The sequence below is a fragment of the Nerophis lumbriciformis genome, linkage group LG18, assembly GCF_033978685.3.
Source record: "Nerophis lumbriciformis linkage group LG18, RoL_Nlum_v2.1, whole genome shotgun sequence".
Classification (NCBI taxonomy): Eukaryota; Metazoa; Chordata; class Actinopteri; order Syngnathiformes; family Syngnathidae; genus Nerophis; species Nerophis lumbriciformis.
This window is the reverse complement of record NC_084565.2, coordinates 19,317,354-19,335,869: the sequence shown is the minus strand read 5'-3', so window position 1 is coordinate 19,335,869 and position 18,516 is coordinate 19,317,354. Positions and strand designations below refer to the sequence as shown.

At 36.3% G+C, this 18,516-nt stretch overlaps 1 protein-coding gene across 1 annotated transcript in view; it reads right to left on the bottom strand.

Moving 5' to 3' along the window:
* Nucleotides 1-15,517, bottom strand: part of qsox1 (quiescin Q6 sulfhydryl oxidase 1) — an 88,084-nt gene extending 72,567 nt beyond the window's left edge. Inside the window, exons 1-2 of the mRNA XM_061977798.2 lie at nt 14,907-15,517; nt 5,625-5,725 (exon numbers count right to left, since the gene is read on the bottom strand). Of these exons, the coding sequence (XP_061833782.1) occupies nt 5,625-5,725; nt 14,907-15,195 (390 nt within the window). The 5' untranslated portion in view covers nt 15,196-15,517. The remainder of the gene's footprint in view (nt 1-5,624; nt 5,726-14,906) is intronic.
* Between the last annotated feature and the right edge of the window lie 2,999 nt (nt 15,518-18,516).

Below are 18,516 nucleotides of genomic sequence, written 5' to 3'. Positions count from 1 at the left end.
TACAAAAAGTGCACTTTAATTTAGTGTTGTTTTGATTTGTCATCTTTGTGACATCATGCACAAAAGTGCACTAATAGCTTGTTTTAAAATGTCTCTGACAATCTTGCACTTTCTGTTTGGAAATGACATGAATGTTTGTGCCACTGCTTAATAACTATTTAATAAATACAGTTTTGGTCAATTGACTTAGTTGTGATTTCCCTCTCTGCATGAAAGTTTAAAATGAGCATATATTAATGCAGCATGAACAAGAATGTTTTAATGTAGACACATAGAATCATCATACTGCTGTGATTATATGCATCAAGTGTTCATTCAAGGCTAAGGCAAAATATCAAGATATATATCGTGTATCGCGATATGGCCTAAATATATTGAGATATTAAAAAAAGGCCATATCACCATGCCCTAAATGTAATTATTTAAAAACGTTTGCTGTGTTGCTGTTAAACTGCTAAGTGAGATCGTACACATTTTCAGCAATGCTTTTGTAACATTACACGTGTAGTTTACAGTACATTATATCGCAGAAGAAAGAGAGTAGGTTACAAGAGTGACTGCAGACTTGTGGTTTAGCAGTGACCATGATGTGTGGAAAAGCCGAAAAAATTTAGTTGATTTCTTTCCAAATCAGGATTTTAAAAAAGCAGCGGATTATGCACAATAGATTCCTTTATTCTTGAAGCAATTAGTGGGCTTAACTAGCAGAGATGCTTGTGATTAAGTGAGTTTGCTAGTTGAAGAGTAATTGTGTGACAGTGAAGGATGGCTAAGTTGACAAACATCTATGAAGCCCTCTCTAATGGCAACTGTTCAAAGTAACACTTGCATGAAAACAGGAGTTCAAAACTTTCCGTCATGGAAAGGCTGCTGTCTAAAGAAGCAAACATGACATCAGCAACAATGAGAAGTGAAGTTATTTTTAACTAAATTATATTACATTTCTAGTGAAATCCATTATTAACAACTCAATACAATTTAGCACTGACATGGAAACAGGAGTTAAAAATATTGTTTCTTTAAAAATAATGTTTAAAAAAAGTATAATGTATTATTTGAACGAGAATCATTCAGTCAAATACCCTTCCTTAGTGCTAATTCATCATGAGGTGTCTTCACTGGTCCACCAATATGTGTAATCTTGCGTTGCCATGAGTGGAGACTGGAGAGGTTTTCAAAGAGTAACCCCTATTCTCAAAAAAAATTATTTTCTGGAGTATATTTGGAGGACTTTCCCGCTCATCCCAGATTGTGTAATCATTGCAGTTGGTTTGTCAGTCAGTCAGTTACTTTTAGCAAAATAACTAAAAAGGTTATGAGCGGACTTTGGTGAAATTGTCAGGAAATATCCAAAATGGGATAAGGAACAACGTACTACATTTTGTAACTGATCCGAATCATTTCATGAAAATGTCTTTATTTTTCTCCAGCTGCTGCACCTCCCCGTCAGGACGTCTGGCACCCCCGAGGGTACACCAGCCTAATACCCAATAATAGCTGAACTTATTTTTGTATTACAACAATATATGTGGTTACAATTTATCGGCTGATAAATGCGTTAAAATGTAATATCGGAACTTATCGGTATCGTTTTTTTATTATCGGTATCGGGTTCTTTTTTTATTTTTGTTTTTATTAAATCAACATAAAAAACACAAGATACACTTACAATTAGTGCACCAACCCAAAAAACCTTCCTCCCCCATTTACACTCATTCACACAAAAGGGTTGTTTCTTTCTGTTATTAATATTCTGGTTCCTACATTATATATCAATATATATCAATGCAGTCTGCAAGGGATACAGTCTGTAAGCACACATGATTGTGCGTGCTGCTGGTCCACTAATAGTACTAACCTTTAACAGTTAATTTGACTAATTTTCATTAATTACTAGTTTCAATGTAACTGTTTTTATATTGTTTTACTTTCTTTTTTATTCAAGAAAAATTTTTTAAATTTATTTATCTTATTTTATTTTATTGATTTTTTTTAAAAGTACCTTATCTTCACCATACCTGGTTGTCCAAATTAGGCATAATAATGTGTTAATTCCACAACTGTATATATCGGTTGATATCGGTATCGGTTGATATCGGTAATTAAAGAGTTGGACAATATCGGAATATCGGATATCGGCAAAAAGCCATTATCGGACATCCCTAGTTACAATGCTTACAAATTCCTGTTTTGGGATTGCTGTTTGAGTGATAATGTGTATAATACATTGAAAATGAAAAAATAAATAAAAATAAAGAGGGGAAAATCTTGATATTTTAGTAGAATCAGTAGGTAAAATATGTCAATTGGTTACGAACCTGTGAGAGCATGATCATGGCATTGTGAGAAATGTGCAAGGTTGCTACAAATGAGCTCGCTCATTTAATAACAGCGTTAGCCAATATCTTTTTTGGGGTGTGGGGTGTTTAAGACTTTTCTTACCTCTAAAATACCGTATTTTTCGGACTTTAAGTCGCAGTTTTTTTCATAGTTTGCGACTTATACTCAGGAGCGACTTATGTGTGAAATTATTAACACATTACCGTAAAATATCAAATAATATTATTTAGCTCATTCACGTAAGAGACTAGACGTATAAGATTTCATGGGATTTAGCGATTAGGAGTGACAGATTGTTTGGTAAAGGTATAGCATGTTCTATATGTTATAGTTATTTGAATGACTCTTACCATAATATGTTACGTTAACATACCAGGCACGTTCTCAGTTAGTTATTTATGCGTCATATAACGTACACTTATTCAGCCTGTTGTTCATTATTCTTTATTTATTTTAAATTGCCTTTCAAATGTCTTTTCTTGGTGTTGGGTTTTATCAAATAAATTTCCCCAAAAAATGAGACTTATACTCCAGTGCGACTTATATATGTTTTTTCCTTCTTTATTATGCATTTTCGGCCGGTGCGACTTATACTCCGGAGCGATTTATACTCCGAAAAATACGGTACTTTTAACTTGACCTGGACTCAATCTGGGTCTTCACTTGTTAAAGTAATATTTTAAATTTCCAGATAACATGATTTATTTCATTACTTGTCACAATACCTTAGAGCAGTGTTTCTTAACCATATGGCTGGGGACCATTGCTGGGCCACGGGAGGGCTTGACGGCCGCCAAAAAATATAAGTTTCTCAGCTGTGCAGCGGCACTCAGTTGTGATACATTTTTCCACCACTTGTGGCAGTAATGACAATTTCCAACAAACAGAATAAGTCTGAAGCTAAAGTCATAGAGAAGTTTCTTAAGTGCAAAAATTATGACTAAAGTGGTGAAGCTCTATTTTCATTTGCACTTTAATTGTATTTACAGTTTACTTAAACACATTAATTATTAATATAGTTATTTTATTTTAGCACAGCATTATGATATGAACATTTATTTTTCGTGAATTATTTATGAGTCCCTTCTTATGCAGAATATTTGGTTAATACTTTAATAATTTTTCCTAATCAGCTTGACCTAAGCCTAAAATGTATGTGTTAAATAATACCGTATTTTTCGAACTATAAGTCGCAGTTTTTTTCATAGTTTGGCCGGGGGTGCGACTTGTACTCAGGAGCGACTTATGTGTGAAATTATTAACACATTACCGTAAAATATCAAATAATATTATTTAGCTCATTCACGTAAGATATAAGATTTCATGGGATTTAGCGATTAGGAGTGACAGATTGTTTGGTAAACGTATAGCATGTTCTATATGTTATAGTTATTTGAATGACTCTTACCATAATATATTACGTTAACATACCAGGCACGCTCTCAGTTGGTTATTTATGCGTCATATAACGTACACTTATTCAGCCTGTTGTTCACTATTCTTTATTTATTTTAAATTGCCTTTCAAATGTCTATTCTTGGTGTTGGCTTTTATCAAATAAATTTCTCCAAAAAATGCGACTTATTCTCCAGTGCGACTTATATGTTTTTTTCCTTCTTTATTATGCATTTTCGGCCAGTGCGACTTATACTCCGGAGCGACTTATACTCCGAAAAATACGGTAATCTTTGTGATTAACACATGGTTTCACATCATTTGACAAAGTTGTAAACTGTAAGTAGGTTAAATATAATTATTTTTATACAGTTAATATGAAGAGTAAGATGACCAATTCAGTGTTAAAGGGGCCCTATTAAACAAACCCGACTTTTCTTACCTATTGGTACCTGCTGTTGTGTATATGGGATCTGCATAAGTCCCGAAAATGTGAAACCAAACCGTGGAGGCATTGCGGAGATCCATCCATCCAATTTCTACTGCTTGTCCCTTTTGGGGTCGCGGGGGTGCTGGAGCCTATCTCAGCTGCATTCGGGCGGAAGGCGGGGTACAACCTGGACAAGTCGCCACCTCATCACAGGGCCAGCACAGATAGACAACATTCACACTCACATTCACACACTAGGGCCAATTTAGTGTTGCCGATATTTATAAAATAATCTTGCCTTCCTTCCTACTCCTGCCAAACGAGTTGTTTGGAATGTGCACAATTGGTGACGTAAACCGTAAGCAGGTTATACATATAACGCAGTCGAAGTGGAGGCACGTAAATAAGAGGGCCCACAAAATGGCGCAATCCCGAAGAGGCGACCAGAAAGGGGCTTGAAAACGGTCTGTAAAACATAATCTATGCAACATTTTGACCAAAGAACCACCATGACCACAAGGAAGTGTTTTAAATGTAGAAAAAAAATCAAGATATGGAAAAATTGGGCCCCTGAGGACAAAAAGGTTAAGAACCGGTGCTTCAGAGTGCAAATTACATTTTAAGTCATCATATTACATGCTCACAAGTAAATAGTTTCAAAAATATTCAAATCTTATTTGATAGTCTTTCAACACAGTATGGCAACCAACAGCTGCTTATCATGTAGAGTCACTCCAAACAAGCAAACTTGTCTACCCTTGCAGGTAGAGAAGTCCGATAATATCGGCCTGCTGATAAATGCGTTAAAATGTAATATCGGAAATTATCGGTATTGTTTTTTTTTTTATTATCGGTATCTGTGTTTTTATTTTGTTTTTGTTTTTTTTGTTTTTGTTTTTTATATTAAATCAACATAAAAAACACAAGATACACTTACAATTAGTGCACCAACCCAAAAAACCTCCCTCCCCCATTTACACTCATTCACACAAAAGGGTTGTTTCTTTCTGTTATTAATATTCTGGTTCCTACATTATATATCAATATATATCAATACAGTCTGCAAGGGATACAGTCCGTAAGCACACATGATTGTGCGTGCTGCTGGTCCACTAATAGTACTAACCTTTAACAGTTAATTTTACTCATTTTCATTAATTACTAGTTTCTATGTAACTGTTTTATATTGTTTTACTTTCTTTTTTATTCAAGAAAATGTTTTTAATTTATTTATCTTATTTTATTATTATTTTTTAAAAGTACCTTATCTTCACCATACCTGGTTGTCTAAATTAGGCATAATAATGTGTTAATTCCACGACTGTATATATCGGTTGATATCGGTATCGGTTGATATCGGTATCGGTAATTAAAGTGTTGGACAATATCGGAATATCGGATATCGGCAAAAAGCCATTATCGGACATCCCTACTTGCAGGTAATAACTGAGTGAGTTACCTTCAAAGTTGGATATCCCCTGATTCCGAAGCCTGTGCAGACCTTCCTGCTCTCTTCATCAGCACAGTCGATAGCTGCCAGGTCCACTGCAGGCTTCCACTCTGAGGGACAAAAAGCATTAACGCCCTTTAAACTACTACAGAGAGATGACAGGATAAACAAATACCATATTTTCCGGGCCATAGGGCGCACCGGATTATAAGGCGCACTGCCGATGAATGGTCTATGTTCGATCTCTTTTCATATATAAAGCTCACCGGATCATAAGGCGCATTAAAGGAGTCATAGAATTTATTTATTTTTTCTAAATGTAAAACACTTCTTTGTGGTCTACATAACATGTAATGGTGGTACTTTGGTCAAAATGTTGCATAGATTATGTTTTACAAATCATCGTCAAGCCGCTTTCTGACAGTCCATACCTGCCAACTTTTGAAATCAGAAAAACCTAGTAGCCAGGGTCCAGGGGCCGCAGTCCCCGGTAGGTCCAGGACAAAGTCCTGGTGGGGGGTTCAGGCTTCGCCCCCCGACGCAAAATGATTATTAGCATTCAGACAGGTTAAAATGTTGCTAAAACCATCACTTTTCTATCAGTCACAGTGACTTTTCAAAACAAAAATATTACAGCAAAAATCATATGGGTTGATTGACATGTTTATTCTGTAAGATAACTTCAATAGTTTGAAATTATTTTGACAGTTAATGCCAGTTATCCTGTCAACCTTTCACAAGACTTCAATTTGTTAATTGAAAGTATAAACAGTATAAACACTTTTTACAGTAAACAAATGGTAAAACAGTACTAAACAATTCCATTAAAAAAAAAATTGGTGTCATTATTAACTTTCTGTCCAAGCTTGTATAATCTACTGCCTTGTTCAATTGTAAAAAATATTCTGTGCCTAAAATTCACATTTCTATCACAATTATCATACTGTAAACATGGTAAGCTAACTTCATTAAAATTAATAGTCCTGTCAATAGCATGGAATTACAATTCAAATGTAGTTTTTTTGTAAGCCTTTCAAAAGAATTCAAAATATGAAAAATTAATGAAAATTAATTTAAGCCATCAGACACTTGAAAAGTGGCACATCACATCTCTAATGTAATCATTTTAACTTTTCAACAGAAATAGCACTGCAAAAATATTAAGGACATACTTCTGTATTTTGGTAGTTATGCTGTCAACATTTAACAAGATTTCTTCAACTTGGACTTGAAAGCATAAATAGTATAAACACTTTTAACAGTATAACAGTACTAAACAATTCCAATAGATAACATTGGTGTCATTACCTTTTTGTGGCTAAAATCCGAAAAACGTTGAAAGTTTTCCACTTGTATCGCTAGCAACGGCATGAGACTTGTGTTTTTTTGTCCCAACGTGGTCTTTTACATCGCTAATTCCTCCGTGTCCGATCGAAAAATCTTGTCTGCACAAGGTGCAATTCGCGTAGTTTTCACCCTTTTTGGAACGGATAATTATTCCCGGATAGGCTTTTGAATATTCTTCACGGAATGACTGCAGTTTTCTTTTCGGTTTAAGACTCGTTTGCGATTTTTCTCCGGCTGATTCCATGATCGTTCGCTCGTTTGGAAACAATGGCAACAGGTGCCTCGTGCTTGGCAGCGGTGCTATAAATAGCCTCGCGCATTTAAAAAAAAAATAAAAATTTAATTAATGAAAAACCGTATTTTTTATCACTGCAACCGTAACCCGGAATAGGTTGATGAAAACCGTACTAATTACGGGAAAACCGGAGTAGTTGGCAGGTATGGACAGTCGCTTCCGGATGCGCCGTTTTGTGGGCGGTCTTATTTACGTGGCTCACCTTCGAGGCTCACCTTCGACAGCGTCTTCTCCCCGTCATCTTTGTTGTAGCGGTGTAGCGTGCAAGGACGGGAGTGGAAGAAGTGTCAAAAGATGAAGCTAACTGTTTTAATGACATTCAGACTTTACTTAAATTACTAACGAAACAGCATCTCCTCATCCGGAAACAACAACAAATGTGTCCCGTGAAAAACCTTCCGACCGGAACTCTCTGATAACTAAAGTTCCTCGGGGGAATTATGTAAACTGTATTAGCGCTTTCATGGCGAGTTTACTGACAGATATAAGTAAGAACTTTACAATACTTGATATTAGAAATGGCAAGAGTGGAGGATGAATGTCCCATAACAAGAAGATAGAAAAAAAGAAGAAGCTTATTGACTACGGTGTCACCACGGACTACAAAGGCGGACGTGCGCAAATGTTCAGGATTTATGCAGATCCAAAATACAGATCAGCAGGTACCAGAAGGTAAGAACAGTTTCTTTTGCATAATATTGCGAAACAAAACGCCAGATAATATGTCTCACCTTATACACACACACCATAATAATACTCGTATGTTTAATGCGTCGACAATCCATCAAGCGGTGCGGCTTCATAGCTTACGAAAGTCGTACTAAAACATTTTAATATATTTTTGAGCGCCGTGTGTAATGTTCTATATTTTCAATGGAACATATAAAATGTTGGTGTTTACTTGAGTCATATTGCCATCATAGTTCAGTCCACACATATCTCTTATGTTTGACTGCCATCTACTGGTCACACTTATCATTACACCATGTACCAAATAAAACTGCTTCGAGGTCGGTAAGCAAAACCAGAATGTTTCCGTACATTAGGCGCACCGGGTAATAAGGCGCACTGTCGAGTTTTGTGGGGGAAAAAAGGATTTAAAGTGTGCCTTATAGCCCGGAAAATACGGTACTTCCAACTTTATTTAAGTGGCGCCAAATCCCAACAAGCTATCTGAGGGATTTGGTTTACATAAAAAAACCTATAGTGATGAGGAAAACTTGAACAGGACTAGTGTGAGGCAGCCATCTGCCTTAAACAACTGGGTTGGAAGAGAAACTGGGGAGACAAACGGAACAAATACCAAGAGCACCAAAAATAATTAATAGCAGCAATAGTACTAAAGAAGAGCAGAACAACAAAAGCGTGGTTTGTTACATTTACAGCAGTGATTCTCAAACTGTGGTGCACAAGCTCCATCTAATGCAGGCCTGGGCAATTATTTTGACTCGGGGGCCAAATTTAGATTTAAAAAAATGTGTCTGGGCGCCGGTATATCTATTTTTAGGAACACTAAAACAAAACCTCACAATAATGTCTGATTGAATGCTAAAAAAAAGTTATGACAGACCGCCTTAAAAAACGGAATGGAATTTTACATTTTTTTTACTGAATGAGACACCCAGAATGTACAAACCCTGTTTCCATATGAGTTGGGAAATTGTGTTAGATGTAAATATAAACGGAATACAATGATTTGCAAATCATTTTCAACCCATATTCAGTTGAATATGCTACAAAGACAACATATTTGATGTTCAAACTGATAAAAAAAAATTTTTTTGCAAATAATCATTAACTTTAGAATTTGATGCCAGCAACACGTGACAAAGAAGTTGGGAAAGGTGGCAATAAATACTGATAAAGTTGAGGAATGCTCATCAAACACTTATTTGGAAAATCCCACAGGTGTGCAGGCAAATTGGGAACAGGTGGGTGCCATGATTGGGTATAAAAGTAGATTCCATGAAATGCTCAGTCATTCACAAACAAGGATGGGGCGAGGGACACCACTTTGTCAACAAATGTGTGAGCAAATTGTTGAACAGTTTAAGAAAAACCTTTCTCAACCAGCTATTGCAAGGAATTTAGGGATTTCACCATCTACGGTCCGTAATATCATCAAAGGGTTCAGAGAATCTGGAGAAATCACTGCACGTAAGCAGCTAAGCCCGTGACCTTCGATCCCTGTACTTGTACTGCATCAACAAGCGACATCCGTGTGTAAAGGATATCGCCACATGGGCTCAAAACACTTCAGAAACCCACTGTCAGTAACTACAGTTGGTCGCTACATCTGTAAGTGCAAGTTAAAACTCTCCTATGCAAGGCGAAAACCGTTTATCAACAACACCCAGAAACGCCGTCGGCTTCACTTGGCCTGAGCTCATCAAAGATGGACTGATATAAAGTGGAAAAGTGTTCTGTGGTCTGACGAGTCCACATTTCAAATTGTTTTTGGAAACTGTGGACGTCGTGTCCTCCGGACCAAAGAGGAAAAGAACCATCCGGATTGTTATAGGCGCAAAGTTGAAAAGCCAGCATCTGTGATGATATGGGCGTGTATTAGTGCCCAAGACATGGGTAACTTACACATCTGTGAAGGCACCATTAATGCTGAAAGGTACATACAGGTTTTGGAGCAACATATGTTGCCATCCAAGCAACGTTACCATGGACGCCCCTGCTTATTTCAGCAAGACAATGCCAAGCCACGCGTTACATCAACGTGGCTTCATAGAAATAGAGTGCAGGTACTAGACTGGCCTGCTTGTAGTCCAGACCTGTCACCCATTGAAAATGTGTGGCGCATTATGAAGCCTAAAATACCACAACGGAGACCCCCGGACTGTTGAACAACTTAAGCTGTACATCAAGCAAGAATGGGAAAGAATTCCACCTGAGAAGCTTAAAAAATGTGTCTCCTCAGTTCCCAAACGTTTACTGAGTTTTGTTAAAAGGAAAGGCCATGTAACACAGTGGTGAACATGCCCTTTCCCAACTACTTTGGCACGTGTTGCAGTCATGAAATTCTAAGTTAATTATTATTTAACTTAGAAAAAAAAAAAAAAAAAAGTTTATGATTTTGAACATCAAATATCTTGTCTTTGTAGTGCATTCAATTGAATATGAGTTGAAAGGGATTTGCAAATCATTGTATTCCGTTTATATTTACATCTAACACAATTTCCCAACTCATATGGAAACAGGGTTTATACATGAAAATAAAGAATGTGGGATTTACAATATTAACTATGAACGATAAAACACTGAATATTAACAACATATGAACGTCACACCCCCTCTCGATCGACATATTTTACAATCAAGCGAAACGCAACAAAAATGCAACTAACAGTGAAATATGAACGCGAAGGGTAAAAAACCCCCACCTACAATCTGATATATCTGATACATCACTAAGCTTTAGAACTTTGTTGTGAAAATCTCCTTCCGCGTCTGTCCCTGACACCCGCATTTCAAGCTGGCCGCTCTGGAAACACTCTGTGGAAACGCTCCACACCCACACTGCTTGGGGCCTCGTCTGAGCTGCTATGTCTTAGATTACCATAGTAACTAATTAGATTACCATAGTGACTAATTAGATTACCGTAGTAAAAAATAAACCACATGATGTTAGTGCACCAGTCGAGAAAAATGAGCCAATTACATCAATAACATCCTGTAATTTGATTTTGGTATTATTTTTTCATCTTGATAGATTGAAAATGAACACCAATGAGTTGACTGATGAACATTAACACATCATTTATTCAGAAAGTATAAATAACGACAAAGAAAGGTACAATACTATTAACCGCAACATGTAAGTGTAAAAAAAAAACAACAACAACATTATGATTTGTACATTTTCAGAATGTGCTTGTTCTATTTTTAAACAAAGAAAACAATCTGAAGTTGTCTTTATTTTTAAGTTATCGGGCCGTGATTTTACCAGTCCGGCCCACTTGGGAGTAGATTTTTCTCCATGTGGCCCCCGATCTAGCAATTCTTTTTATCTTTGTAGATGATGCTACATATGTAAAAAAAAAAAATAATAATAAACCACATGTTAGTGCACCAGTCGAGGAAAATGAGCAAACTACATAAATAATATCCTATAATTTGATTTTGATAATATTTTTTTTATCTTGATAGATTGAACATTAACACCAGTGAGTTGACTGATGAACATTATAACATAATTTATTCAGAAAGTATAAATAACGACAAATAAAGATAGAATACTATTAACCGCAACATGTAAGTGTAAAAAAAAACAACAACAACATTATGATTCGTACATTTCCAGAATGTGCTTGTTCTATTTTTAAACAAAGAAAACAATCTGTCTTTATTTTTAAGTCATCAGGCCGTGATTTTACCAGTCCGGTAAAACTTGGGAGTAGATTTTTCTCCATGTGGCCCCCGATCTAGCAATTCTTTTTATCTTTGTAGATGATGCTACATATGTAAAAAAAAAATTAAAAATGAGCAAAGTACATAAATAACATCCTATAATTTGATTTTGATATTTTTTCATCTTGATAGATTGAAAATTAACACCAGTGAGTTGACTGATGAACATTATAACATAATTTATTCAGAAAGTATAAATAACGACAAATAAAGATAGAATACTATTAACCGCAACATATAAGTGTAAAGTGTAAAAAACAAACAAAAAAAAAACATTATGATTTGTACGTTTTCAGAATGTGCTTGTTCTATTTTTAAACAAAGAATTTGAATCTGAATTTGTCTTTATTTTTAAGTTATCATGCGGTGATTTTACCAGTCGGGCCCACTTGGGAGTACATTTTTCTCCATGTGGCCCCCGATCTAAAATGAGTTTGACACCCCTGAAATAAACTCAAACTCAAAGTCAATGTCAAACACCTGTGGATATAAAGTGGTGGTAGTAATATTACAGTAATTTTAGTAATATTACAGTAATATTACTGTAGTGCAGGGGTCGACAACCTTCAGCATACAAAGAGCCATTGGAGCCCATTTCCCCCCAAATAAAACCCACCTAGAGCCACGAACTCTGTTAGATTCCTAAAATGACGATAACACCACTTATAGTTTCCTTACACTTGTGCTATAGGACTTATGAAAATAAACACTTATTTGATGTATTTCTGGGGATAACGAAGCAAATCATCAAATTATTTTGAACATTAGAAAAAAAAACACTGTTCCTTCCCTTATTAATGAATAAAAAAATAAAAATCAACTCATTCCAATGTTCTGAAGGCATACGACTGTGGCATATTCATTTGACTAAACATTTAAAACCACTACCTATACATCAATAAAAACAGCAAATTAATAAAAATGTAAATAAATAAAATGTTTCTCTTTTTTGATCCGTCTAGGGATGTCCAATAATGGCTTTTTGCCGGTCTCCAAAATTCCGATATTGTCCAACTCTTTAATTACCGATATCAACCAATACCGATATCAACCGATATATACAGTCGTGGAATTAACACATTATTATGCCTAATTTGGACAACCAGGTATGGTGAAGATAAGGTACTTTTAAAAAAAATTAATAAAATAAAATAAGATAAATAAATTAAAAACATTTCCTTGAATAAAAAAGAAAGTAAAACAATATAAAAACAGTTACATAGAAACTAGTAATTAATGAAAATGAGTAAAATTAACTGTTAAAGGTTAGTACTATTAGTGGACCAGCAGCACGCACAATCATGTGTGCTTACGGACTGTATCCCTTGCAGACTGCATTGATATATATTGATATATAATGTAGGAACCAGAATATTAATAACAGAAAGAAACAACCCTTTTGTGTGAATGAGTGTGAATGAGTGTAAATGGGGGGGTTGGTTTGGGTTGGTGCACTAATTGGAAGTGTATCTTGTGTTTTTTATGTTGATTTAAAAAAAATAAAAAAATAAAATAAAATAAAAAACGTTACGGATAATAAAAAAACGATACTGATAATTTCCGATATTACATTTTAACGCATTTAACACATCTCTAGATCCGTCCATTGCTAGGGGTTGACCGCTAAAAATAATACAATTGCATGGCAGCAAGAGATGTCGCATAATGGCTGTGACATACATTTCCATCGACAATATATTCATTCTTGCCAACCCTCACGGATTTTCCGGGAGACTCCCGAAATCCAGCGCCTCTCCCGAAAACCTCCCGGGACAAATTTTCTCCCGAAAATCTCCCTAAATTCAGGCGGAGCTGGAGGCCACGCCCCCTCCAGCTCCATGCGGACCTGAGTGAAGTGTCGACAGCCTGTTTTCACGTCTGCTTTCCCACAATATAAACAGCGTGCCTGCCCAATCACGTTATAACTGTAGAATGATCTTAGGCGAGTTCTTGGTTTATTATGTGGGTTTATTGTTAGGCAGTTTCATTAACGTCCTCCCAGCGCGGTAACAACACACAACAACAGCAGTCATGTTTTCATCTACCGTAAAGAAGTTCGTCTGCTGTAAACAGCAATGTTGTGACACTCTTAAATAGGACAATACTGCCATCTACTGTACATGCATATGTGACAATAACATCTAGGGCTTTTAGAGAGTGCAGTGCACAACTGCGCACACAGCAAGGAGACGAAGCAGAATGCATCATCAGAGAGGGTGTTCAGCATGGTTAGAAAAATAGTGACAGAGAATAGAACAAGAAATAATTAATGATACTTAATAATTATTTATTTTTCTTTTTTTTCTTTGTTTATTCAATTGATGTATTTGTAGATATTACTTTGTTTTTTTGTTGTTGTTTCTTTCTTTTTTTGGGTGGGTGGGTGGTATGGGTGGGATATAAACAAAAATATTTTGACATTTAGGGCAGACAATAGATATATGATTTATGTGAATATGATGTAATGGATAAGAATGTCTGATGCTGGATGTCAATAAAAGTAAAATGAAAAAAAAAAAAAGAGAATAGAACAAGGATGGACAATTCAACCCTTAACTCAACAATGAGTAGATGAGTGTTATGTGTGTGTTTATGTGTAAATAAATGAACACTGAAATTCAAGTATTTCTCTTATTTACACACACATATATATATATATATATATATATATATATATATATATATATATATATATATACCGTATTTTTCGGAGTATAAGTCGCACCGGAGTATAAGTCGCACCTGCCAAAAATGCATAATAAAGAAGGAAAAAAACATATATAAATCGCACTGGAGCCCGGCCAAACTATGAAAAAAAACTGCCACTTATAGTCCGAAAAATACGGTATATGAAATACTTGACTTGGTGAATTCTAGCTGTAAATATACTCCTCCCCTCTTAACCACGCCCCCAACCACGCCCCCTCCCACCTCCCGAAATCGGAGGTCTCAAGGTATGAATATATTAAAATGTGTTATTTATTTTCATATGACAAGATCCCTGAACTCTCCAAAATAACAACTGTTAAATTAAAATAAACTAAATAAAATGAAATATAATAAATCAAGTAACCATTATTTGTTGACATTCGGTTTCAAAGCCAAAGGGAGGCATGAAAGAGCCGCATGCGGCTCCAGAGCCGCGGGTTGCAGACCGCTGCTGTGGTGTGTTGGTGTTGATGCCGAGGACCTTAACGACCAAACCAAGGAAGTTTCATCTTGACGCTTACCTTTAATGTCTCTTGCCAGCCGCTTGTAGACCGGCGAGAAGGCGATGCAGTGTCCACACCACGACGCGAAGAACTCCACCACCACAGTCGTGCTGGAGTTCACCAAAACGGTCTTGACGTTGTCCGGAGAGAGCAGGATAAGTTGGTCGGACGCCGTGTAGAGTCCGGCCTCCACCGTGGAGGCCAAAAGCAGGCATTGGCTTATTAGGACCACCGCGGCCACTCCACGGGTGTATTTCTTCATTTCTGCGCGGAAAGGAGACGTGGCACTGTCGCACCGCCGCGCCATCTTCTCCCCCCCTCAGTCTTCAGTGGAATGCAAAGTTTGCGTGTACTTCTACTGTGGCAACTTTGCAGCGCCGCGGTACATTTCCACACTTAACGCGCACCTGATTATTCACAGTGCGCACCTACTTTTGCCGTTATGGTAAAATGAACGGAAATAGTCCGGCTGTCACGTAAATCTGCTCGGCGACTGTTTTCATTTATCGTATTGTAGTCGAGCCTCGTATCTCTTTGAAGCTAAATACAAGTGTAACTCTAAAGACATACAACAAACTCTTTGACTATTCTGAGCAGACCACCATTGTGGTTTCCTTGTTTTTCCGAAGGCTACCGGAACACTAGGTGAAGCCACATCCGGTTTTCAAAATAAGATACAGTCCTCGGACGTAGAAAAAGGAAAACTGCACTTGTTTTTGTTTTTTTGTTTTTTAAATTAAATCAACATAAAAAAACACAGGATACACGTACAGTTAGTGCACCGACCCAAAAAAGATCCCTCCTCCATTATTGGAGGAGGGGGCGGAAATGTTGTTTCCTTCTGTTATTAATAGGGATGTCCGATTATGGCTTTTTGCCGATCCGATATTCCGATATTGTCCAACTCCTTAATTACCGATACCGATATCAACCGATATATATATATATATATATATATATATATATATATATATATATATATATATATATATATATATATATATATATATATATATATATACAGTCGTGGAATCAACACATTATTATGCCTAATTTGGACAACCAGGTATGGTGAAGATAAGGTACTTTTAAAAAAAATTTATAAAATAACATAAATAAATTAAAAACATTTTCTTGAATAAAAAAGAAAGTAAAACAATATAAAAACAGTTACATTCATTACATAGTAATGAATGAAAATGAGTAAAATTAACTGTTAAAGGTTAGTACTATTAGTGGACCAGCAGCACGCACAATCATGTGTGCTTATGGACTGTATCCCTTGCAGACTGTATTGATATATATTGATTTATAATGGAGGAACCAGAATATTGATAACAGAAAGAAACAACCCTTTTTGTGTGAATGAGTGTAAATGGGAGAGGAAGGTTTTTTGGGTTGGTGCACTAATTGTAAGTGTATCTTGTGTTTTTTATGTTGATTTAATAAAAACAAAAAAAACAAACAAACAAAAAAAAACAGATACCGATAATAAAAAAAACCCGATTCCGATCATTTCCGATATTACATTTTAACGCATTTATCGGCTAGTTATTAATATTCTGGTTCCTGGGATACAGTCCGTGATGCTGGTCCACTAATAGTACTAACCTTTAACAGTTAATTTTACTCATTTCCATTATTTACTAGTTTCTCTGCAACTTTTTTTAATCTTATTTTTAATTTATTTTTTGTTCAAGAATGTATTTATTTATTTATTTACTTTTAAATAAAGGACATTATCTTCACCAGACCAGGTTGTCAATGAAATTAGATTGTGGTCCCCAACCACCGGTCCGGGGACCGGTACCGGTCCGTGACGCACTTGCTACCGGGCCGCACAGAAACATGAATTAATTTATAAACTAACGCATTTTCTCCGACTTAACTTTCGCCTGTCCCACTAAACCAGTGGTTCTTAACCTTGTTGGAGGTACCGAATCCCACCAGTTTCATATGCGCATTCACCGAACCCTTCTTTAGTGAAAAATAAAATGTTTTGTTTTTTTCAAATTCAAGACAAAGTTATACGTTTTTGGTAACTCTTTAGTATGGGGAACATATTCTAAGTACACAACAACATATTGCATATAATCTATGAACAAAATGAAATTTTCAAAATAAGCAATGCACTTGTTTGCATTAAATCAGGGGTGTTAAGCGATCAGGCCCACAAACAGGTTTTATTCGGCCCGCGAGATGAGTTTGCTAAGTATAAAAATAAGCTGATATTTTTAAATGAACAAAACTGCTGTTTGTTCACTGAATGTCACAATATCAATTATTTGTATCCTCTGTCGCTAGGGGGCGGAGCTATGTGCCCTGTTAAGATAGAGGACTGGGGGACACATTATCTGGTCGCACATAAATATGGTGAAATAATTTGTATCCCCCCTCAACTTCATGTGTGATTAATGAAATAAGCCCGAATTCACAAGTTTTAGTGTAGACGATGCTACACATGCACAGAATAAATCACATGATGTTAGCACATCAGTTGAGGAAAATGGGTAAATAATAATAATAATAATAATAATTGATATTATTAATTCCATCTTCTGATAGATTAAAAATGAACACCAATGGGGGCATTTTAAAACTCTGCCAGACTCAATTCCACCTATTTCACTGATGAACATTATTACGGTACATCATTTTTTTCAGAAAGTAGAAATAACAACAAAGGAAGATAGAACACTATTAACTGCAACATGTAAGTGTAAAAAAACAACAACAACAACAAACACCAACATTAGAATTTGTATATTTTCAGGTTGTGCTTGTTCTATTTTAAAAAAAAGAAAACAATCTGAAGTTGTCTTTATTTTTAAATTATCATGCCACTCAGGCCCACTTGGGAATATATTTTCCTTAATGTGGCCCCTGAGCTAAAATGAGTTTGACACCCCTGCATTAAATGTATGACTGAGACTTATTTTTATTGTCGTTCAAATTTGAACTTTACAGTACAGATAAGAACAACATTTCGTTGCATTAGCTCATTGTAGTGCAGGATAAAAGAGCAATAAGGTACAGATATAAATAAATAGATTACTGTAAAGATAAATATATTGCACTTATTGCATATGCATCCACATTTATGGATGCATGTTATATTGTCTTTATATTCCAGCGAGTTAATTCATTTTTGGGGGTAATTGAGGGGATTATTATGATGCGTTCAAGAGTCTTATGGCCTGAGGGAAGAAGCTGTTACAGAACCTGGAGGTCCTGCTTCGGAGGCTGCGGAACCTCTTTCTAGAGTCCAGCAGTGAAAACAGTCCTTGGTGGGGGTGGGAGGAGTCTCTGCACATTTTCTGAGCCCTGGTCAGGCAGCGGCTTTTTGTAATTTCTTGGATAGGAGGAAGAGGAGTCCTGATGATCTTTTCCGTCGTCCTCACCACTCTCTGCAGAGACTTCCAGTCTGAGGCATTGCAGGCTCCAGTCCAGACAGAGATGCAGTTGGTCAGTAGGCTCTCCATAGCACCTCTGTAGAATGTGGTGAGAATGGGAGGAGGGAGCTGTGCTCTTTTCATCCGACAAGAGCTCAGGTGTGTAGGGACCATATTGTCATAGCGTCAGTTATCTGCCCCCCCAGGAACTTGGTGCTGCTTACAATCTCCACTGC